Source organism: Gopherus evgoodei, chromosome 3 (genome assembly GCF_007399415.2).
Source record: "Gopherus evgoodei ecotype Sinaloan lineage chromosome 3, rGopEvg1_v1.p, whole genome shotgun sequence".
Lineage (NCBI taxonomy): Eukaryota > Metazoa > Chordata > Testudines > Testudinidae > Gopherus > Gopherus evgoodei.
Window position 1 is genome coordinate 9,012,869 of NC_044324.1, and position 24,698 is coordinate 9,037,566.

The 24,698-nt window shown below is 48.8% G+C and overlaps 1 protein-coding gene across 1 annotated transcript in view; it reads left to right on the plus strand.

The window, feature by feature from the left end:
• The window catches only part of IFT172 (intraflagellar transport 172), a 129,116-nt gene that overhangs the window by 48,740 nt on the left and 55,678 nt on the right, over positions 1-24,698 (plus strand). The window contains exons 15-21 of the mRNA XM_030554343.1: positions 2,545-2,657; positions 7,293-7,460; positions 7,890-8,026; positions 9,876-9,983; positions 10,620-10,704; positions 11,073-11,165; positions 23,455-23,532. Of these exons, the coding sequence (XP_030410203.1) occupies positions 2,545-2,657; positions 7,293-7,460; positions 7,890-8,026; positions 9,876-9,983; positions 10,620-10,704; positions 11,073-11,165; positions 23,455-23,532 (782 nt within the window). The remainder of the gene's footprint in view (positions 1-2,544; positions 2,658-7,292; positions 7,461-7,889; positions 8,027-9,875; positions 9,984-10,619; positions 10,705-11,072; positions 11,166-23,454; positions 23,533-24,698) is intronic.

Here is a 24,698-nt window from a genome sequence, read left to right on the forward strand (position 1 = left end):
TAAAGTATTTCCACCTATGAAGGGATCCCTAGAGATCTGAATATTTTATTGTCTAGTTTAATGAAAACTCGATTTAAGACATTTAGCTAACCCTCCGTTAAACCTTCCATCCATGGAAACAGTATGTTTGCATATAGCATGAGTGAAATTAATGCCTTGATGTCAGGTCCTCCCTATATGATATTTCATAGAGGTAAAGTTTCATTAAGCCCTCATCCAAGTTTCCTGCCTAAGATTGTGTCCGAATTTCATGTTAACCAGGCAGTTAATTTACCAATACTTTGTCCAAAACCTGATGCTGATAAAATGGAAAGGACTCTGCATTCTTTAGCTGTAGCTAGAGCTTTATTTCACCTTTTATCTGAACAGAACTTTTTTTTTTAGTTCTTCCATATTATTTGGCATATGTTGAGGGAGTTAAAGATAAACCGATTTCCTCTCAAACACTTTCAAGTTGGATTTCAAGATGTATTAAACTGTGCTATCGTTAGTAATTAGGGCCCATTCTACAAGGGCCGGAGATGATTCCATAGCTTCTTTTAGTAATGTCTTGGTTTTAGGAGTTCCTAAGGTAGCCACGTGGGCTTCTATTCATACTCTCATGAAACGTTACCTAGCTGGACGGGCAACTAGAGACAATGTAACCTTTGTTACAGCTTTGTTCCTTAGATCTGTCTTTACGTAACATTGTGTACCCACCTCCATTTGTCAATTGCTTTTCAGTCTCCATGAGTGGAAGTGTCATGGTACAATTCCCCACTCTGAACCTTAGCGTCCAAAAGATGGGGTACCAGCATGAATTCCTCTAAGCTCAATTACCAGCTTAGTACTTGTAGCGCTGCCACCAACCAGGAATTCCAGTGCCTGCTACACTCTGGTCCCCCCAAAACCTTGCCCGGGGACCCCCAAGACCCAGACCCTCTGGATCTTAACACAAGGAAAGTAAACCCTTTCCCTCACCGTTGCCTCTCCCAGACTTCCCCTCCCTGGGTTACCCTGGAAGATCACTGTGATTCAAACTCCTTGAATCTTAAAACAGAGAGGAAAATCCACCTTCCCCCCCTCCTTCTCTCTCCCCCTCCCAGACTCTCCCTGAGAGAGAAAGTAATCCTAACACAGAGAGAAAATTAACCTCTCTCCCCCCCCTTCCCTCCTTTCTCCCCACCAATTCCCTGGCGAATCCAGACCCCGTCCCCTGGGGTCTCACCAGAATAAAAAAACAATCAGGTTCTTAAACAAGAAAAGCTTTTAATTAAAGAAAGAAAAAACAGTAAAAATTATCTTTGTAAATTTAAGATGGAATATGTTACAGGGTCTGTCAGCTATAGACACTGGGAATACCCTCCCTGCCTAAGTATACAAGTACAAATTAAAATCCTTTCAGCAAAATACAAATTTGAACTCCTTCCAGCCAAATACACATTTGCAAATAAAGAAAACAAACATAAGCCTAACTCGCCTTATCACCTAGTACTTACTATTTTGAATCTATAAGAACCTGTATCAGGGAGATTGGAGAGAAACCTGGTTGCACGTCTGGTCACTCTCAGAACCCAGAGAGAACAACAACCAAATTCTAACAGCACACACACAAACTTCCCTGCCTCAAGATTTGAAAGTGTCCTGTCCCCTGATTGGTCCTCTGGTCAGGTGACAGCCAGGCTCACTGATCTTGTTAACCCTTTACAGGCAAAAGAGACATGAAGTACTTCTGTACTATTAATTCTTAACTATCCATTTATGACAGGAAGACATATAGACAACCCCTCAGTTAAGAAAAAGAGGTTACTTACTTATAGTAACTGATGTTCTTCAATGTGTGTTGTCTGTATGTATTCCATGACCCATCCTCCTTCCCCACTATATGAAAGGCCTTCGAGATTTTGGCTGGTGAATGAACTTAGTGGCAGTTGGTCCACCCCACCCCTTTATGCCTGGGTGGGATGGATTGTGTGAGTATGTGCAGACCAATGGGGGACTGCTAGTAAGAAGAAAATGTCCTATCTGTGGCGCTAGGGAGTGCCTAATGCCCATTAGTGGAAGACGTATAGACAACACATCTCAAAGATCATCCGTTCCTATAAGGTAAGTAAGTTCCCACTTTACTGAAATGTTGGTGTGTTCCGGGGAGGAGGAGATAGAGATTTTCTAGCACACACTGATCACAGAGAGCAATTTGGAACCTCTCACTTTGTTTAACAATGCTCTTTGCCTGGGAATTTATTAGTGTTCTGTCTGGTACTAGTTTACATGTTGCAGGAGACAGATGGGCTTCCATACTTGGGAGATGAGTCCCTGCTTGACACAGCTCGCTGTCAGGGGACTTATCCAGATTTGCAGCTTACATGTCCCTTTCTCAGTGTCATCCCCTTGCTCTGAGTTGTGTCCCCCTTATACCACCCTAAATAATCCCTCTCCATCCATCTCCTGCCCACAGACTGAGTGCCCTCTTTGCAGCAAGGCTTCTGCAACTCTGCCCTGCCATTTACCTCCTGGCTTGACAGAACATTCTCATACTGAGCCTCTCTTCTTTCCCTTTCCCAGTGGATCTTGTTGGTGGCTACAACATTGGCACCATCAGCCATGATAGCAAGATTGACTGGCTGGAGCTGAATGAGACAGGCCACAAGCTTCTCTTCAGGGACAAGAAGATGAGGGTGAGGTGGGAAACAGGCATGCCCAGGGTACAGGGAGTGAGCTGGGCATACCCAGGAGCGGGGAAGGTGGGTGTCACCGCTCTAATCTAGTGTCTCCTCTTGGACACTTGCCATGAGGGGATCCAACCACTCAGTCCCAGGTGTTTTAATCCTCTGGACATTGCACAGCATCCAAGCACTCCCACTGCTTTGGGGCCTCTAGTCACATTCTGAGAGCACAGCCCCTGTCTAGCACCCTCTCTGGAGAGCTGCTACCACACTGCTCAGCCCCTGGAATCAGTACTGACCCCTTAGGCTTGCCCATAGCTTACATGCACCCTTTCCCCGAACTCCAGCTGGGGGGCATTCTGGGCCCACGGTTTACCTCTTTATGGGCGCATGATAGCTGCAACACATGAAACACACAGACACTTTGCACAGGATTGTAACACCGTTGCTGTTTACATAATCACACAAGAAATACTCAGATCTTATAGAAAACAACAAACATCATGAACACAGTGCTTTACACTGCAGCTCACCTTTCCCTGGAGGGATCTCCGAGTTTCACAGATTATAGATTCCCAGGCCAGAAGGAACCACTGGGATCACCCAGTCTGATCTCCTGTCACACACAGGCCAGAGAACTTTCCCAAAATAATTCCTAGAGCAGATTTTTTTGAAAAACATCTAAACTGGATTTTAAAATTGCCACTGATGGAGAATGCATCACAACCCTTGGTAAATTGTTCCAATCGTTAATTACTCTCACCATTAAAAATGTGTGTCCTAGTTCCAGTCTGAATTTGTCTAGCTTCAACTTCCAGCAGTTGGATTGTGTTGTGCTTTGCTCTGCTAGATTGACCAACCATTATTAAATATTTGTTCCCCATGTAGTGTCTTGCAGGGGTCAACTCTGTGTCCTATACTATCGATATTTTCATTAACGACTTGGATAATGGAGTGGAGAGTACGCTTATGAAATTTGCAGATGATACCACACTGGGAGGGGTTTCAGACTCTTTGAAGGACAGGTTTAGAATTCAAAATGACCTTGACATATTGGAGAATTGGTCTGAAATCAACAAGATGAACTTCAAAAAAGACAAGTGCAAAGTACTTCATTTAGGAAGGAAAAATCAAAAGCACAGCTACAAACCAGGGAATAACTGGCTAGGTGGTCATACTGCTGAAAAGGCTCTGGGGATTCTTGTGAATCACAAATTGAATATGAATCAATAATGTGATGCATCTGTAGAAAAGGCTAATATTCTGGGATGTATTAACAGGAGTCTTGTATGTAAGAGATGAGAATGAATTGTCGTGCTCTACTCGGCTCTGTTGAGGCCTCAGCTGGAACACCAAGTCCAGTTCTGCAGGCCACGCTTAAAGAAAGATATCGACAAATTGGAGAGAGGCTAGTAGAGGACAGCAACAAAACTGATAAAAAGTTTAGAAAACCTGACCTAGGAGGAAAGGTTTCAAAAACTGGGCATGTTTCGTCTTGAGAAAAGAATGGGGGAGGGAGGTGATTACAGTCTTTAGCTATGCTTAGAGCTGTTAAAAAGGACGGTGATCAGTTTTCCATTTCCACAGAAAATAGGACAAGAAATAATGGTCATTAGTCTGCAGCAAGGACGATTTACGCTAGACATTAGGAAAAACTTTCTAACTCTCAGGGTAGTTAAGCTATGAAATAGGCTTCCAAGAGAGGTTGTTCAATTCACGTCATTGAAAATTTTAAAAAACGTGTTTGACAAACACCTGTCAGGGTTGGTCTAGGGTTACTGGTCCTGCCACAGTGCAGGGGCTGGATTGATGATGTCTCAAGGTCCCTTCCAGGCTCCATTTCTATGAATCTGTGTAGATATTATAGGTTGGGATCAAGTCATCCCTTAACCTTTTCTTTGCTAAGCTAAATAGATTGAGGTCCGTGAGTCTGTCACTATAAGGCAGGTTTTCTAATCTTTCTCTGACTTCTCTCCAATTTATCAACATCCTCCTTGAATTGTGAGCACTGGAACTAGACACAGTATTCCAGCAACAGTCACATAAGTGCCTAATATACCTCTCTATTCCTGCTCAAGATTCCCCTATTTATCTCTCTCCGGATGGCATTAATTCTTTTGGCCACGGCATCACACTGGGAGCTTGTGCTCAGCAGATTGTCCCCCAGGACCCCCAAATCTTTTTCAGTCACTGCTTCCCAGGATAGATCCCCCATCCTGTAAGTATGTATGTCCTACATATAACTTCCAATGGTAGTGCAAAAGCAACCTCAGGGCAGACTATTAACTGGTTGTGAGTTCTAAACATAGATTCCACTAACCACCTGCACCAAGTGCAAATTCCTCAGGCACTATGGTAGCCTTAACACAGAGTCACAGGCAGTCCCCTTGGGTTCTCCAGTCTTTCTTGCCACCCAGGTGCATGTATCTCTGTGATAGATGGGCCCCTTACACCACAAATCACAGCAATAATCAGGTTACTTTTGATCCCAAAGGACTAGTCATCCTAGATCTCACACCAAAGACAACACTTGTAGCCTTATAGTAAACTACATGAAGATGTATTAAATAGGAAAAGGAAATCAGAGAGTTATTTACCAGATTAAAGCAGGCAAACACAGACACATGAATGAGTTACAGTCTTAGGCATGAAAAGGTAATACAGGCTTCTGTAATCAGCAAGTTCTATTTGACCTTTAGGGCTAGCCCAGGCTAAGCAGCTGGGGATTTCTTGCTTATGTCTAGAAACACCTTGCTTCCCCCATCCTTCATCTGCCCCTCAGACCAAGCAGCATAGGTTTTTATCCCTCTCATGCCATGTGCTCTGAGCTTCAAACTCAATTGATGGGACTTGGAAGGAGTCCACTGTCATGATTCATCTTCACAGGAGGGAGAGCAGAACAAAAATAAGAGTCTTTAGTCCTTTTATTGACAATTCCTCAATCCAGATGTGGGGAGTTTCCAGCTGTAAAATCCACCCATATCCTGCCTGGTATCCATGGGTCTCCTCTTTCAGGAGGGGCATAACTGTTTCTGTAGAAGAGAGTAGCTCTTCCCATGAATTAATATCGCTCTCCTCTATGATAATTCATACAGCCACAGAGGTTCGCAGGACAACCGCTCAAATATTACATTATAATGTGGAGCACAGATATCTCAATAAGATTTATGGAGCAGCAACTCACAAACATTCACTTTCTTGTAATTCTAATACTTGTTTTATCAATATTAACCCACAAATGAGCCAACGGAGTCCATATCTGTCATTGTCTAGTTGAGACATGTAGACCCTGGCATGCACTGGCCCCTGGCCTGTCGGTGTCACAGTATACATTTACATTTAGCTGTAATGAAATGCATGCTGTTTGCTTGCATCCTGTTTACCAAGTGGAACAGATCGCTGTGAATCAGTGACCAGTCCTTTTCATTATTTACCTCTCCCTCAATTTTTGTGTCCTCTGCAAACTTTATCAGTGATGGTTTTATGTTTTCTTCCAGTTAATTGATAAAAATGTTAAATAACGTAGGGCCAAGAACCAATCCCTGAGGGACCCCACTGGAAACACACCCACTCAGTGATGAATCCCTGTTTGTAATTACATTTTGAGACCTTGAATGCAGTGTTGTAGCTGGGTCAGTCCCAGGATATTAGAGAGACAAGGCACATGAGGTGTTACCTTTTATTGGACCAGCTTCTAGTGGTGAGAGAGACAAGCTTTCGAGCTGCAAACAGCTTTTCTTCAGGTCTGGGAAAGGCACTCACAGACAGTGTCACAGCTAGATGCAGGGTGGAACAGAGAGTTTAGCATAAGTAGTTAGAATGGTAAGAGACCACTCAAGGTGAAGTGGCCTGTTAACACCGCTGTAGTCATAGGACAAAAGGGGTGTGTGTGTGTTAGTGGGTTACAGATTGTTGTAATAAACCATAAATCCAATGTCTTCATTAAAACCATGATTTTTAGTATATAGCATAGTTATGAATTTAAGCTCCCAGGCTTATCTTTTGAAAGTCTGGTGCAGGTTTCCTTTGAGGCTAAGGGCTGGTAAGAGAAGACCCATCAATACCAGACAGGCTACGAGTGTGTTTTACAACTGTCTGGTAAGTCTTCATCCTCAAACGAAACCTGTGCAGCACTTTCAGCAGACCAGCCTGGAAGTTTAAATTCATAACTTTGCTAGATCCTAAAAATTAACAGGTGTTAATAAAGATCCTGGATTTAATAAGGGCTAATACTCAATATGTAAGGGCTGCATATTCAAACTGGAGCGTGCAGCTTGGTAAAGATACATACAGGGTGTTCATAATCTCACATGGAATTTGTTAAATTGTAAAAACAGGTTCCCCAGATCATCACAATGGGCTCTCTCTGGGAGTGGCCCCACAGCATAGCCTAGCACCATACTGGGTCCTTGGGATCAGTACTGCCCCGAGGGGAGAGCAGCGCCCCCTCCCTGACCTACTCACCTCAGTCTCCGCAGCAGATGTATGTGCCTGGAAAATCTCCCATCTAGGTGCTGAGCAGGCCTGACCTGGCTCAGCATATGAGATCCGGCTGTGTCACAGCACTAGGTGGCTGGATGCAGGGTGCCAGTGTCCTCACTGGGGTGGATCACAGGCCCTGCTGATTCTGTCTCTTTCCTCATCTAGTTGCAGCTGTATGACATTCAGAGCAGCACCAAGACCACGATCCTGAACTACTGCTCCTATGTGCAGTGGGTCCCAGGCAGTGATGTGGTGGTGGCTCAGAACAGAAACAGCCTCTGCATTTGGTACAACAACGATGCCCCAGAGCGAGTTACCATGTTCCCGCTGAAGGTAAAATTCCAGTCTGCTCCCTTCCCCCAGAGCTCCCCACCGTCATGTGGGGGGGGGGGTCTGGGAGGGCACTGGGCAGATCAGTATTTTATGCAACGAGAACAGATGGGGTGGTGCTTTGAAAAGGGAATAGGAAGAAGCCTGGGGTCTGACCCTCTTGAAAGCTGTGGGGTAGGAGGGGATGGAGAGAGCAGAAGGCGGACGGGTGACGTTCGGGAGTTCACTGGGAGAAATGGCCTTTCTCTTAGTTCTGCTTGTGACAGTGGGGTTAGCCCAAGTGCCTGGTGGGGGTCAGTTCTGCTGAGCTCATCTACCTGTAGGAGACTGTGGCAGAGCTGTCCCAGTGTGCCCCAGCCCCCTCCCCGCGCACAGCGGAAGGTGGAATGGGAGCTGAGAATGGAAGTGCTGAGGTGTCTGGGGCTCTTTCAGGGGGATATCGTGAACCTGGAGCGGAGCAATGGGAAGACTGAAGTGATAGTGGCAGAAGGGGTGAACACGGTGTCCTACACGCTGGATGAGGGGCTCATTGAGTTTGGAACAGCAATTGATGATGGGGACTATAGCAGGTGAGTGCTGGCAGCCAGTGACCCGGGGTGGGCTGGGCAGTTGAGTCCACAAGGAGGCTAAAGGGTGGGTGGAAGTGAGGGAGGTGTTTTGATGAAGAGCAGGCATGGGGGAGCCATCCAGCCCAGAAGGTGCAATTCATGGGGGACAGGACAACTGGCCACTGAACAGAATGGTGTGGGCTGGAGGGAGATGTCTGAGGGCAGCCACCAGACGTGGTGCCAGCTTCATTCAAGGGAAGAAGAGGGTCCCCGGTGATCACTGTCCCATCCATCACAGGGCAGACAGCGAGAGAAAACCCCCAGAGAGCTGGAGGGGAGCGGAGCCAGGAGCTGTGAGCGGTGTGGCAGCTTACAGAATGAATCTGCCCAGACTCCCCTGAGCCCAGTATAAGTAGCAGAAGGAAGTGCAGTAGCCAGGTGTGATGTCCAAGGTTATATGTGCAAATATGAGAGCACAGCCAGAGCATGAGTGTGTTCTAATAGATGTGAGACAACTAAGCGGGGATATGATAGAGGTCTACAAAATCATGACTGGTTTGGAGAAATTGAACAAGGAAGTGTTATTTACTCCTCCTCATAACACAAGAACCAGGATCTCCCAATGAAATTAATAAGCAGCAGGTTTAAAACATAAAAAGGAAGTATTTCTTCACACAACGCACAGTCAGCCTGTTTAACTCTTTGTGAGAGGATGTTGTGAAGGCCAAGACTATAACAGGTTTCAAAAAGAATTAGATAAATTCATGGAGGACAGGTCCATCCATGGCTATTAGCCAGGGTGGGCAGGGCTGGTGCCTCTGTTTGCCAGAAGCTGGGAATGGGGACATGAGACGGATCACTTGGTGATTACCTGATCTGTTCATTCTCTCTGGGGCACCTGGCATTGGCCACTGTGGGAAGGCAGAATACTGGGCTAGATGGACCTGTGGTCTGACCCAGTATGGCCGTTTCTATGTTCTTAAACCTGTGCAAAGGGACGACTGCAGGTTCTGAGGAGTGTGTGTGAGGGCCTGTTCCAGGCTGTGTGCATATGTCAGGTCTCCTCAGAGATGCACAGCTCTGCAAACGCCTCTTGAGCCCGCATGGGCCTGTGCATGGATGCAGACGCCATCTGTGGGACTCTGTGGGGCTGGAACTGCAGCTTGGCCCCTCTGTTTGTATCACAGTGGGAGGTAGGTTTGCGGTGGTGCATGGGGTATTGAGCTGCTTCTGAGGTAAAACATGGCACATCTTTGTGCTTCTGGCCAAATGGTCGAAAGGAGCCAGCCTAGTTCTCAGCACCCAGAGGCTCGCTGTGTGAGACGCTGGCCCCAGTGAAGTCACTGGGAGTTCAGGGGGGACAGGATTTCCCTGCTGTAGCCAGAGGGGTAACAGCGAGATGTGGCTGCGGCTGTTATGAGCAACAAGAAACGGCTAGCCCTGGTTTGCCGTCCTCAGGCTTCCCCGTCACTGCCTTCCATGGAGCCGTGATGCTTTTCAACAGATCCCCAGAGAGGCACAGCAGGTGGGGCTCCTTGGGCTGCCCACAGCCTGTTCCTGCATGAGGGAGACACAGCCAGACAGTGGGTGGCAGGGCTGGGTGGGCTCTGGGCCTCTGGGGTGACATGCAGGGCAGGAACTGAGCAGTTCATGTAGCACCAGCCAGAGCCCTGTCCGTGGCCAGGAGAAAGGGTGGTGGTTGTGTGGAACAAAATCCATCAGTGTTTTCCAAAGTGGAAAAGAGTGTCAGACACTCCTAGGACAGGCCCAGCTGAAGGGCTGCTTAGCCCCAGGGCCTCACAGTGCTGCAGGGTCACATGGTAACCCACCTCTCTCTTCTCTAATGTGCTGCAAACCCTCCTCTCCCCAGGGCAGCTGCATTCTTGGAGACACTGGAAATGTCCACGGAGACCGAAGCCATGTGGAAGACCCTAAGCAGACTAGCCCTGGAGGCCAAGCAGCTGCACATCGCTGAGAGGTACAGGGAGGAACCTGCCACCCGGTACCTTTCCTTCTGGGGGTTCCTCATGCCCCAAAGGCCTGATTCCAGTGCCCAGGTTCTGGCCAAGGAGAACTGGATTGTGTGCCTTTCAGTGTTACTTGTGGGCCAGAGTTCCTGCAGTGGAGTGCGCAGTGTTCTCCATCCCAGGAGCTGGCTCAGTCTTACCATCCTTGGCCCTGGGGCAGACGTGGGGGACAAATGCCCGTGTAGCGTAGCTCTGCTACAGATCACAAGGTGGACAGAGCACGTGGCTGATGCTCCCTCCTGCGGAGCAGAGCTCATGGCTCTGTTGGGGTGGGGGATACAAACAGGTGGCTGGGGCCCCCTGCCATGGGCCGACAACCCTACGAGGTTGGGGCATGGACAGAGCACGTGGCTGGGGCTCCCTCCTGCGGAGCAGAGCTCATGGCTCTGTGGGGGTGGAAAACAGGCAGAGCATGGGGCTCGAGCTCCCTCCTGTGGAGTTGGTCAGTGCTATGGCTTGGCCTTACTTCGCTGGGACTATCTGCCCCAGTGTTCTGAACCCTGGCCTTGCCTTCTGGGTCTGAGGGCAGATAAAAGCCCAAGTATCTGCTTGGCAGCCCATGCTGCTGGTGACTGTGCTCTCCTCAGATGCTTCTCAGCGCTGGGCCACGTATCAAAGGCACGATTCCTTCATGAAACCAATGAGATCGCCGACCAGGTGGCCAAGGAATACGTGAGTCAAGATTCACTTCGGGGGGGTGTGTGTGCACCACGCCTACTTTCCCCAGCGTGGAGAGCATGCAGCTGATCACGCTGGCCTTGCAGGGGTTTCTGGAGACCCTGAGTCATGTGGGAATTGCTCACACTGTCCTTGACCCAGGCATCCCAGCTCCACTCATCCCGACTGCATTCCTCACAGGGTGTATCCCTCATGGGGTGCCTAGAGTGCCCCCCACTGCCTCCCTCACAAGGTGCCCAGAGTGCCCTCCCAGCTGCCTCCCTCACAGGGTGCCAGTTGCTGGCCTCCCACAGCCACCTCCCTTGCACCATGCCCAGTGCTGCATCCCCCAGCTTGTCTGAGATGTTTGTGTGTGTTTATAGGGTGGGGATGGCACAGATTATTACCAGGTGCGTGCCCGCCTAGCCATGCTGGAGAAGAATTACAAGCTGGCAGAGATGATCTTCCTGGAGCAGGTGAGAGAGAGTTTGTTGTTGGCTGAGAAGTTTACCCTGGAGTGTGGAGCTAATTCGCTGGCTATGGAGTTTGCCCTGGAGGGAGCTCATTCATTGGCTACGAGGTTTGCGGGGGGGGGGGGGGGGGCTCATTCGTTGGCTATAGGGTTTTCCCTGAGGGGCCTCATTTGTTGGTTATGGGATTTGCCAGGGGTGGGGGGAGGGCTCATTCCTTGGCTATGGGGTTTGGCCTGGGGGGGTGGGGCTTATTTGTTGGCTGTGAGGTTCACCCCTGGGGCATGGGGGCGGAGATCTGATTAATTGGCGGTGAAGTTTTCCCTGAGGTAGGGGGTGTGGAGCTCATTTGTTGATGTAGCGTGAGGAGACATACCCAACATCCAGAGAACTCTACCAGGAAGTTCCTTCCTATGTTTTATGAGCTGCTCGCTGCAACATGTCCAAAATGTCTCATTTTGTGGCATCTCCTACGTCTGCTTCTTTTGCTGGTTGTTGCCAGCTATGGCTTGGTGTCTTGCCACATCTTGAACAGCTTTTCCTACCTTCCCTCCAAAGGTTCCTTGGTCTCCCAGTCAAGTTGTGCACTGTTCTAAGGTTGTACATTTGGTCTGTCACATTGTTTCTTTCCTCTTTATTGTGTCAATATTGTAGTCTCTCCTATGCTGCTGGAGTGTGTGTCATATAGCAAGAAACCATAAAAATACAGCACTTTCACTTTTGCTATAGTTTTCATGGAGAACAGGAGTTCTATAATCACTCCACAGCTCCCTTTCTTTATAGTAAAAGATTAAAACCTAAATTAATAACCAGAGTATTTTCACGCAGCAATTCAAAATACTCTGAACATTCCTCAAAACTGTTTACACTAATATGTCCCCTTTTCAACTGCATTTAAATAGTCCTGAGCAGTATTCTAAAAATCAAGTCATGGAGAAGATGTGGTCACACATCTAGATGGTGTTCTCATTTCTCTTGAGTTTGGGTGTGGAGTTCCCTTAAGAGAGGCTCTCACATCTTGGCAGAGTACCTGAAGGTTCCTGATCCTGTGTTGTGTTGAGAAACATTGAAGATGGAGCCAATTTCTCCAGAGAAGTCTTCTTGGAGTCTTCTCTAGGTAGGATCTGAGAGTTTCTGTCAAGTTCCAAATGTCTGTGAGCCTTTAAGCCAAACTGTATCTGTCTCAGTCCAGGCCGTGCTTTTGTTCTGTGCAAAACATTCAAGTTTTGCTGCTGCCAAATGTTTATTTCAGGATCCCATTCTCAAAATTCCTTCAGGTTGGGCCAGTGAGGTTTGAGCTGAGTCAGTGCCACAGGTAAAAGCCTCCTTCACTGTCTTTGCATCAGAAATTCTGCTGGAGATAGCCCAGAGGCAAACAGTGTTGACTGATATTCCAGGAGTCCTTTCTGTGGGTCCACTGATATTTGCAGAGAAGTCTTTGTAATATCTGCACTGACCTCTCCATCTCCCGGCTGTTCTGGGGGTAATGTGGACTACTAGTACGACGTTCAAAATCAGTCCTGTGCAAATGCTAGGGATGTTTCAGAGGTGATTTGAGGCCCATTATCAGACATGAGGATTTCAGAAACTCCCTGTCCTGCAGTTATTGACTAGTTTCTGGACGATTGTGCTGATGAACTCTGTGTGAGGATAGCCAAGTCAATGTATCTGGGGAGGCAATCCACTACAATAATGTATGTGTCCTTTCCAGAAAAACTGTGGCTACCCACTGCCATGGTCTGTCATGTAGCTTTGTAGAGAGCAGTGGCTCTGGTGATTGTTTTCTTTCCTTGTTACATATCTCACAGTCTTCTACTAAGGTCTGAATTTGCCTTCTCAGAGACCATCCAGTTGTTGTACAAATGCCTTGTACTTGTTTATGCCATAGTGTCCCTTGTGGATTTTGGAGAGCATCTGTTTCTGAAGTACCAGCCGCAGGGATAAATTAATCTCTGATGTCTGGTCAACTGCAGAAAGAATTTGTCTTTTCTTTCTCTGCACACGTTTATTTTATTGTGTAACATGCAAATCTGGATTTTGCCATTGGACTTTTGATACTTCTACCGTTCTCGCACACCAGTCAGTGGGTTCTTCTGTCTGGGAAATCCCCATATCTTCCATTCTCATAAATTCTTTGACTTTGGCTAGCAGGGTGTGGGGATGTGGTGTGAGGCTGTGAGAACAAAGGGAGTCACTGATGGCACCAGTTTTCTTTTGAACTCCCCTGACAGCTGTCCTGGCCCTCGGAAGATGTGTGGATACATCTCCTGTACAGGTTGCTTTCTGCCATTTAATGCATTCCAGTTTCTCTGCTAGGTGTAGTCCTTGCATTGTTGGCAACCCTACTATTTCCTCTTGTTCCTGTCACCTGCTATTAAATTTGGCCCTTCACATATAATATTCTGCCTACCTATGAAATGGGCTTCAGAGGCCTTTTTTGTTTTGTCACAGATCCCCAGGATCTGTGCTCTGCCCCTGTTTTAAGCAGTCCCTTGGAGGAACCCCTGCAGACCCCCAATCCTTCTCATCCTTAAGGGTAGGCCACACGGCCTCCACATCTCCTAAACTGAGCCTCTAGGCTCCAGCACTACTGTTTCACACTGTGATTCCTGGCCATTGAGTCCACCTGAGATAGATTATGGGTCAGAGACTGGTACACTCTCCAGGGACAAATGCACCGCCGCAGCTATTTGCAGTGACACCAGGCAGGTATTTCAAAACAGAGCAAGGCTAGTCAGCTGGAACGCAGCATCGGAAAGTCCCTAAGTTTGCATAGACATAGTCCAGCCTGTCCAAGCCAGCACACCACAAAGCCAAGTGAGCATGGAATCCATTTGTTGGCCCTTTCCCTCTGTTTCTTTTCCGTTTCCCATAAATAGGGGTCAGTTGTTCAGTCCCTGGGGCTCCCTTTGTCTTTCCAGATCTTCTGTTGATGTCGGTTGGTTTCAGCCAGTCCTTTAACAATCCGTTCCTCCCACTCCAGACAATCACATGACACAAATATCTCAAGTCTCCGTCTCTGCCCCAAGAGCAGATTTTCAGCTCTTAAACACCCACTAGCTAGCAATCCCTAGTCCAGTAAGTCACCACATAGAGAGAGAAGAGGGGCTGAGGGAATATCTTTTATTGGACCCAACTTCTGTTGGTGAAAGAGACACACTTTCAAGCTTACGCACAGCTCTTCAGGTCTGGCAATGGTGCTCAGAGTGTCACAGCTAAATACAAGGTGGAACCATTTGTTTAGCAAATGTAGCTTGATGGCCTGTCTTTCTCACCAACAGAAGCTGGTCCATTAAAAGATATTACCTCACCCCCTTTGTCTCTCTAATATCCTGGGGCCAACACAGCTACAACACTGCACAGTGCATGCCAACAATATGCTCATAAAATAGTATGGACATTCTCATTTTGTCACATTTTTTTCCTTTTCAAGAGAGACCTGGGAAGTTCAACCCAAAGTAGTTGTTCATGGAAGCCAAAACTGATTTCCCACCCACTTGGTAGCCCTCTTTCCAGGCACATCCAAGATTCTTACAGCATAGGTTTCATAACACAATACAGAATAGTTTCACACCCTCCCTTAGATTTTGTGAGTTTGTCACTAGCAAAGTGGACACAGAGTCATAGAATCGTAGGACTGGAAGGGACCTCAAGAGCTCTTCTAATCCAATCCCCTGTACTCAAGGCAAGACTAACTATTATCTAGACAGGTATTTGGAGATTTTTAAGAGCAGATTAGACAATTATGGAGATTCCACAACCTCCCTAGGCAATTTATTTCAGCGCTTAACCACTCTGACAGGACATTTTTCCTAATGTTCAGCCTAAACCACCCTTGCTGCAATTTAAGTCCATTGCTTCTTGTCCTATGCTCAGAGGTTAAGGAGAACAATTTTTCTCCCTCCTCCTTATAACAACCTTCTATGTCCTTGAAAACTGTTATCATGTCACCTCTCAGTCTTCTCTTCTCCAGACTAAACAAACCCAATTTTTTCAATCTTCCCTGATAGGTCATGTTTTCTAGACCTTTAATCATTTCTGTTGCTCTTCTCTGGACTTTCTCAAATTTGTTCACATCTTTCCTGAAATGTGGTGTCCAGAACTGGACAAAATACTCCAGCTGAGGCCTAATCAGCGCGGAGTAGAGCAGAAGAATTACTTCTCGTGTTTTGCTTCCAACATTCCTGCTAATACATCCCAGAATGATGATCGCTATTTTTCAACAGTGTTCCACTCTTCATTCATATTTAGCTTATGATCCACTATGACTGAGGGGGGACACGATAAGAGTTTCAAGTATATAAAAGGTTGTTACAAGGAGGAGAGGAAAAAAAATTTTCCTTAACCTCTGAGGATAGGACAAGAAGCAATGGGCTTAAATTGCAGAAAGGGAGGTTTAGGTTGGACCTTAGGAAAAACATCCTAGCTGTCAGGGTGGTTAAGCACTGGAATAAATTGCTGAGAGAGGTTGTGGAATCTCCATCACTGGAGATTTTAAGAGCAGGTTTGACAAACACCTGTCAGGGATGGTCTAGATCAGCAGTTCTCAAACTGTGGGTCAGGACCCCAAAGTGGGTCATGAGCCCATTTTAATGGATCACCAGGGCTGGCTTAGACTTGCTGGAGCCTGGGCTGAAGCCAAAGCCTGAGTCCCATCGCCCAAGGTCAAAGCCAAAGTCTGAGGGCTTCAGCGCTAGGCAGTGGGGCTCAGGTTACAGGCCCCCTGCCTGGGGCTGAAGCCCTTGGTCGTTGTCCCCCCCATCAAAGACAGCAGGGCTTGGGTGGGCTTAGGCTTCGGTCCCGCCTCCTGGGCCCATGTAGAAATTTTTGTTGTCAGAAGGGGGTCACAGTGCAATGATGTTTGAGAACCCCTGGACTAGATAATACTTAGTCCTGCTCTGAGTGCAGGACTCTGGACTAGAAGACCTCTTGAGGTCCCTTCCAGTCCTACGATTCTATGATTGTCTAGTCTCCTGTGGACGGTAATACTGTGGTCTCATTTCGGTTGTTGGGTTTAGTGTGCCTTTGCTGGGTGGTGTTGGTGATCTCTGATATACCGGAGGTCAAACTAGATCGTCTAGTGGTCGCTTCTGGCTTTAAATTCTCTGACTCTGTGACCCATGCATAGGCCCGTCCCCTCTGGACCTACTGTCTTTTCAAAGCTGGACCTACTGTCCACAACTTCTGCCACCAATTGGCCTGCACTACACAGATCCTGAGGCTTCCTCTCCACTAACCCCATTTAAGCTCGTGGGGACATATCTCATAGAGTTGTTCTAAACCAACTAGGCCATATAAATGTTCCAGCGTAGCAACACTTGCACCTTTACCTCATTTGTGGACATCTCCTCCCATCAGAGTGGTAGCTATCGTTTACATCACATCCCGACTCATTTATATACCCTGAAACCTTTCCCTGTAAGCCACAGGTTTCCAGTCAAACTTAAGGAGTAGAGCCTTTTGGATCTGTTCATAGTCCCCAGTATTCACTCTGTCCATCTGGCTATACACCTCTGCCACTTTAAGATTGACTAACGGAGTGAGACAGCGGAGCTGGTCTGCAGATTCAAACTAGTTTATATCACGAGCATTCTCAAAGGCACTGAGTTAGGCTTCTATATCCCCCTTCCTTAAACTGGGGCTGCACACTGGTACATAGGTTCCCTGGGGAATTGGCTTCTCATGGTCTCTCCACACATACCTCTCTATGGAGCCTCTTACTTCTCCACATGCAGTTAATGCTGTCGCTGCCTCTTGCAATTATTCAGCTTCTGTTTCTCTAGCTGAAGATTCTTCTCTCTCGGCACCAACTTCCACCCCTTCAAATCTAGCACTGTGGAATTGGGCCATGAGGACACTTGCTGCTGGGGAATTGGGCCGTGAGGATGCACTGCTGCGGCTGCCCCTATTGCCCTTGGACTCTGTCGGAATCCCACCTGTGCCTGCACCCTGGTTCTTGGTCCAGTCATCCTTCTCCAGGCGAGCAAGCAGCTGCACCTCGTTTAACTTCCCAAAGCTTAACTGTGTCTCCCTGCACAGCTCCGCAGTACTGTTCTTAAGAGCTGGTCTTATGCCATTTTCTTGTTATTTCCTTTGACTAACTTTATTTTAATTCTTTGAGAGATTGCACATGTGCATTCCGCTCTGAGTCTGTGCTCCCAGCACATGGCCATTGGAAGCTTTTTCCCTCAGCAGTACCCATTGGGTGGCTTGAGAACCCTCTGTTGCTGCATGCCGCTGCAGCCAGGTCTGAAGTGCAGAGCCGCCACTAGACCACCTGTTGTTCCTTAATCGTAGAACCATAGAATCTCAGGGTTGGAAGGGACCTCAGGAGGTATCTAGTCCAAACCCCTGCTTAAAGCAGGACCAGTTCCCAACTAAATCATCCCAGCCAGGGCTTTGTCAAGCCTGACCTTAAAAACCTCTAAGGAAGGAGATTCCACCACCTCCCTAAGGAACCCATTCCAGTGCTTCACCACCCTCCTAGTGAAATAGATTTTCCTAATATCCAACCTAAACCTCCCCACTGCAACTTGAGACCATTCCTCCTTGTTCTGTCATCTGCTACCACTGAGAATAGTCTAGATCCATCCTCTTTGGAACCCCCTTTCAGGTAGTTGAAAGCAGCTATCAAATCCCCCCTCATTCTTCTCTTCTGCAGACTAAACAATCCCAGTTCCCTCAGCCTCTCTTTATAAGTCATGTTCTCCAGCCCCCTAATCATTTTCGTTGCCCTCTGCTGGACTCATTCCAATTTTTCTTCTTACCGCCCGTGGCAGTCACTGGAATCCCTGTTCATTGCCAGAACAGCTTTCTCTGTGCTGTGTAGGTAGTGTCGTCATGGTTTAGTGGTTATAGTTAGTAAGTTTTAGTTGTTTGGTTAAAAAAAAGGGGGGGAAGGTTGATTTTGTTGTTTTTCTCCATTTCAGTGTTCTGCTGCTGGCGCCGAGGCATGCCCCAGTTGCTGGGCTTCAAGCCAAGTGCTTCTTGCTCAAAGCGTATGCTGGTGAGCGACCCACACAGTAGTTGTCTTAAGTGCCTGGGCAAAGTACCAGTGCCAGATTTGCTGGGAATTGAAGCCTAGAATGAAAAGGATAGGGAGGCTAGGCTGAAATGCCTGCTGATGGAGGCAGCATTCAGACCACTGTTGGAGCCATCCTGGTCCAACTCAGTGCCAAGGGTTACCGCTCCAGTGAAAAGCTCACCTCCAATGTTGCTGGAGTCCCAGCAGTGATCTCCTTCACATGTGCCGAGGAAGAAATATAAATCTTCCAAAGAGGAACCAACCAAGGGAAGAGCTCCACCTTGCAAGTCTAGTAAGAGGGGCAAGGGGAGTGGTACAGCATGCATATGAAATCTAAGCGCTCCTCCTCCAAATCAGGGCCTAAGCTGGCACAGTTGGCTTCAGTGCTGGAGAGGGCACCGTTCCGTGCGGTGCCAGAAGTAACACCATCAACTTCAGCAGCACTGCAATGGCAGACACTCTCACTGCCGACTACCCTGGAAGTGTTCAAAGCAGCAAGGAATTTGCTCTGCTTCTGAGTGTTGCTGGCCATGCAGGAGTCAGATCCCTGGGCCCTGTTGCCCCATCTGGCACCAACACCAGCCATGTCACTTGTGTTAAGATGCCAGCTGCCTGCTTCCTGGACAGGCGGCCCATCAGTATCATCTGAGGGGAAGCCAACAATGATGGCAATGCTGTGCCCATCCCCAGATTCTTGGGACCAGCCTCCAACACCCACTGGACTAGTCTCTCTATGGTCAGAGGGAAGGGAAGCTTCACTGTGGGACTCAGAGATGGGATCTCGTATCTCACAATGCTGAAGCACATCCTACAGATCCCTGCTCTCTCCTCCATCTCCACCCACCAGCGCAACCCCACTGTGGACATTACTGTGGAAGTGCGGCCAGGGGGTCACTGGGGACCAGCCCTGTATTGATGGCCATGTTGGAACCCCTGGGTTTCCTCCCCAACTTGTAGATCCTCCCCTCGTCACGCCTACTCAGTGCCCTTATCTCGGCGGGGGAAGTCCTTGCACCGAGCTGCCCCATCCCATGTCCAGTACTGGGCTCAGAAGAGACGTTGAAAGCAGAGGAACAGCCTGTGGAAGAAATTCAACTACGTCCAATCTTGGCTTCCTCCTCCTCCTCCTCCTCCTCCTCCTCCTCTCCAGACAAGGCAGTTTCCGTAGAGGCAACATCACCCCTTGTGATGATTTTAAAGCTTAGCGGGAATTGTGAGGGAGGGTGGCTGCAGGTCGAGAAGGTCAAGGAGTCCTCATCTCATCTGATTGACGTTTGATCAATGGCAGATCCCTCTAGGATGGGACTGAGGCAGTATTGGCATATGTAAGGGTGCTGTAGTAGACCCCATCTTCATTGCCTCCCACCTCAAAGATAGCAGAGCAGAAGCACTATGTGCCCTCCCAAGGCTTTGAATATCTTTACTCCCACCCATCTCCAGGGTCCTTAGTTGTTACAGCAGCTAATGAGAGAGAGCAATGGGGCATCAGGCTGTCACCTCCCAAAAATCAAAGGACTCAAAGAGATGGGACTTGTTTGGCAGGAACATTTATTCAGCTAGAGGAGTGAAGCTTTGAATTGCCAACCAGCAGGCTCTGCTGGGGCCTTATGACAAACGCTTGTCAGGGGTGGTCTAGATAATACTCAGTCTTGCCTTGAGGGCAGGGGACAGGACTAGATGACTCACGAGGTCCCTTCCAGTCCTACAATTCTGTGATTTAAATTTATGGGGCTCCATGAAGAGGTTTGCAGAACTGCTTCTTGAGAATGCCACGCAGAAGTTCTCTTCCCTGGTGAATAAGGGCAGACTAGTATTGAGAACATGGCTGCCAGCATCCATTGTTGCCATGCAGAGATCCTCAGGATTACAGTCTTCTGATCTCCTCTGTGAAGTCCAGAATACTATTCAGGACTTGCTGTTTGAGGGTCCTTCTCTGTTCTCAGACCAAGTGGACAACAAGATCCATGGGCTTGTACACGCCTGCCTGGTCAGAAAGTGCTATTGACCTCAACAGATCCACTGTTTTCCTACTCCACCTCCTTGTCAGGACCTGTCAAAACAGAAGTGCAGGGGTTAGAAGTGCAAGCCTCCCCCTCCTGTTGCTTCGGCTCCAGCTCTGGACCCTTCAAGACACCTGGCCAGTCGAGGATGCCGGGCCAGTCTTCCTCTCTCCAGACCCTATTTCCCCCACATTTGCAAACCATCTGTTTCACTTCCTCAGTGCTTGCTCCCAAATTACTTCAACCAGTGGGTCATGAGCATTGTGGAAGTGGGGTATACCCTTTAGTTTGTTTCTACCTCTCCCTCCCCGCCTATATTCCTATGCGGGGATCATGCCAATGAGGAGCTCCTTCTCCGGGAGGTACAATCTCTCCTTCGGTCAGAGGCCAGAGAAGAGGTTCTATACTGTCCAAGAGGGAAGGGGTTTTATTCCTGTTATTTCCTAATGGGGGGCAGTCTCAGTCCAGTTTTAAACCTGCATCAACTCAACAAATTCTTAAAAAAGATAGTCTCTCATAGTCACCCTAGCTTCTGTTATTCCCACCCTGGATCTGGGGACTGGTGGGCCAGCCTGGACTTAAAAGATGTCTACTTCCATGTGGCAGTCAACCAGGTTCATAGGAAGTACCTCAGATTTGTGGTAAATCAACATCATCAGCAGTTCGCTGTACTACCATTTGGCCTGTCAGCAACTCTCAGGGCTTTTACCAGAGTTATGGCAGTAGTAGCTGGCCTCCTGAGAAGATCGAGAATCCAAGTTTCCCCCTACCTAGGTGACTGGCTTGTGATCCAGACTGCAGGTATTATTGTGTATTCCTGATCCAGTCAACATTCAGTGCTCTGGGACTGCTGGTCAATGCAGAGAATTTCTCCTTTCCCCCGTCCAGAGGATAGAGTGTATAAGGACTGTACTTGTCTCAAGTCAGAGCTTTTCTTCCAGACCTGCGGGTTCAGACAATCCATAAGAATGGCTATACTGGGTCAGACCAATGGTCCATCATCCCAGGGTCCTGTCTTTCAACAGTGGCCAGTGCCAGATGCCCTGTTCTGTTCATTCCCTCTGAAGCAAGTATCGAGTGATCCACCCCCTGTCGTCCACTCTCCGCTTCTGACAGTTAGAGGCTAGGGACACAGAGCATGGAGTTGCGTCCCGAGCATATTGGCTAATGGATCTATCCTCCATGAACTTACCTAATTCTTTTCTGAACCCTGTTATAGTTTTGGCAATTCGATCAATTGTTACAGAGATGAAAGCTCACCTAGTCACAACAGTATGAGTCTGAGATTCTTTGGGGCATGTGGCCTCTAGCCCTTTTGATTCAGTAGGTCAGACTGCACCTCAGGGTTCTACAGGCTAGGCTGGATTCGCAACTCTCCTACTCTTATGGCCGAGGTAACGGCAACCAAAAATGTCACTTTCATTCATGGATGCAGCAGTGAGCAAGTAGCCAAAGGCTTAAATGGGGGACCCATAAATCTTGGCAACACAAAGTTCAGCTCTCACGGCAGGAACAGGTCTTGGAGTTTCCCATGGATAAGTGTCAGTTGTTCAGTCGTTAGGGCTCTCTCAGGATCCTCCATTGATGTGGGTTAGTGTCAGCCAGTCCTACAACAATCCATTCCTCCCACACCAGACAGTTTCCTGACACAAGAGCTCATGGCTCCGGCTCTGCCCCAGAGCAGCTTTTTACCCCTAGGCCAGGGAGTCACTGCCACGCGCATCATTCACAAAAATATTACAGAAAATTCCACTCTGTCACAGCTTTGGAGTCTTCTTGCTTTCCCTCAGCCGGACAGGTATAGCACAAAGCAGCAGCATCACTCATGGCAAATATCAGGGCATGTGCCTGCTGTTCTTGTGCTTTCTCTGTAAATCATAAGCCACCCAGAATCACTCAGACCTATGGATCCAGCAAGGCTGCTGCCTGAGTTTCCAAAATCAAACTTCTCTAGCAGTCATCTGTGCAGTGGGCCCTGCTGCTGCGCTGAGAGGACTCTGCATCCTTTCTGCTACAGCTTTCGCAGATCTGCTCCCTGGCTTTCCACTGCTCTCACTCCCTCACCACTCTGCTGCTGTGCGAGTCTTTCCTTTACCCCTGAGAGAGGGATTTCCCGCGGCTGACACCCACTGCTTTGAGGACATAAGCACAGAGCGCCAAGCTTTAAGCAGCATCTAGAGCAGGGGTAGGCAACTTATGGCACGTGTGCCAAAGGCGGCACGCAAGCTGATTTTCAGTGGCACTCACACTGCCCAAGCCCTGGCCACCGGTCCAGGGAGCTCTGCATTTTAATTTAATTTTAAATGAAGCTTCTTAAACATTTTAAAAACCTTATTTACTTTATATATAACAATGGTTTTAGCTAGATATTATAGACTTATAGAAAGAGACCTTCTAAAAACATTAAAATTTATTACTGGCATGTGAAACCTTAAATTAGCGTGAATAAATGAAGACTCAGCGCAGCACTTCTGAAAGGTTGCCGACCCCTGGTCTAGAGAACTCCCTGACCAGGATGTTCCTTCCTACATTTCTTAAGCTCCCCACTGCACCACATCCTGGTCCTGTCTGGTGACCCTTGGGACCAGGAACTGTGTAACCGCTCCACAACTGGCTGTGAGCTTTGCCCTGCAGTGCGGTGGGGCTCATAGTTCCCTAGAAAAGGGACCGTTGTGATCATCTAGTCTGACGTCCTGTAGAACACAGGCCAGAGACCTGCCTCAGAATAATTCCTAGAGCAGAACTTTTAGGAAAACATCCAGTCTTGATTTAAAAGTTGCCGATGATGGAGAATCTACCACGGCCTTAATAAATTGTTCCTGTGGTTAATTACTGTCTTTGCATCTTATTTCCAGTCTGAATTTGTCTCGCTTTAACTTCCAGCCACTGGATTGTGTTAGCCCTGTCTCTGCTAGACCCAAGAGCCTGCTGTTAAATATTTGTTCCCCATGTAGATACTTAGAGACTGTGGTCAAGTCACCCCTTCCCCTTGAGCTCCTGGAGTCTGTCACTGTGAGGCAGGTGTCTAACCCTTTAATCATTCTCATAGCTCTTCTTGGTGGGAGCGAGGTTTTCCTGAGGTGCGGTGGGCTCGTTTATTGGCTGCAAGGTTTGCCCTGCTGCCCAGCATTCGGACTCATTGTTTGAAGTGGCCAGCCTGGCTTCATTTTGGGAGCTAACCCCATGTGGCAGGATGTTCCCCAGGCTTAGGCTGATCAGTCAGCAGAGAGGGAAGCCCACCCCATAGTAACGCTCTGCTCTCTGTGCCCAGAATGCGGTGGAAGAGGCCATGGAAATGTACCAGGAGCTGCACATGTGGGAGGAGTGCATTGTGGTGGCAGAGGCCAAGGTACCGTGTATATTGCGCTTTGCCCTCCCTTGCTGGTGGACTAGGCCCCGCTGGGGTGCTCCATCTGCGCTGGGGGATAACGTCTGAGTGTGAGTTCTGTCACGGAGAGACTGCACTTGCCTGGGAGGCTCCTAGTTGGACTCGGATGAGCCAGTTCAGTGCCAGGTGGTTGAGTGGGGAGGTACCTGGGGGTTCCCAGCCTGGGCAAGGCCTCTGCTGTAAAGAAGGGGGGAAGGCATGTTATCACTCCGCGTGTGCGCAGAGCTGCAGAAGGGAATGGAGGGACAGGGTGGGGGTTGAATGAGGGGCTTGACTGTGATGCCAGGGACAGGGGGCGAGGAAGGAGGATTCCTGCGGCTGACAGCTGGAGGAGGAGGCTGTTATCAGGCAGGCTGGGAAGGTACATGGGTCTGCAGCGGGCCTGGGTGCTGTAGACTTGGCAAGTGAGGAGGCCTGGGAGGAAAGGCAGTGCATCCTGCTGGGCCATGCAGCTGGGGAATGGAACTGAGAGGGGCTCATGGGGGGACACAAGGCTGGGGGAGGGAGGCATGGGGGGCTGAGCAGAGGGGAGAGAAGCTCAGGGGAAATGGGCTGAGTGGAGGGAGAGGGGAGCTCAGGGTGCTGTGGAGGGGAGGGAAAGGTAGTTCAGGGGGCACTATGGGGCAGAGCAGAGAGGAGCTCAGGGAGCGCTGTGGGGCGGAGCAGAGGGGAATGTGGGGGGCTCTGGCCAGCGTCTGTGCCTGGCACTGGGAGAAGCCTGCAGGAGGGGTGGGGCCGGGCAGGTGGAGCTCAGGGGGTGCTGTGGAGGGGAGGGAAAGGTAGTTCAGGGGGCACTATGGGGCAGAGCAGAGAGGAGCTCAGGGAGCGCTGTGGGGCGGAGCAGAGGGGAATGGGGGGGGCTCTGGCCAGCGTCTGTGCCTGGCACTGGGAGCAGCCTGCAGGAGGGGTGGGGCCGGGCAGGTGGAGCTCAGGGGGTGCTGTGGAGGGGAGGGAAAGGTAGTTCAGGGGGCACTATGGGGCAGAGCAGAGAGGAGCTCAGGGAGCGCTGTGGGGCGGAGCAGAGGGGAATGTCGGGGGCTCTGGCCAGAGTCTGTGCCTGGCACTGGGAGAAGCCTGCAGGAGGGGTGGGGCCGGGCAGGTGGAGCTCAGGGGGTGCTGTGGAGGGG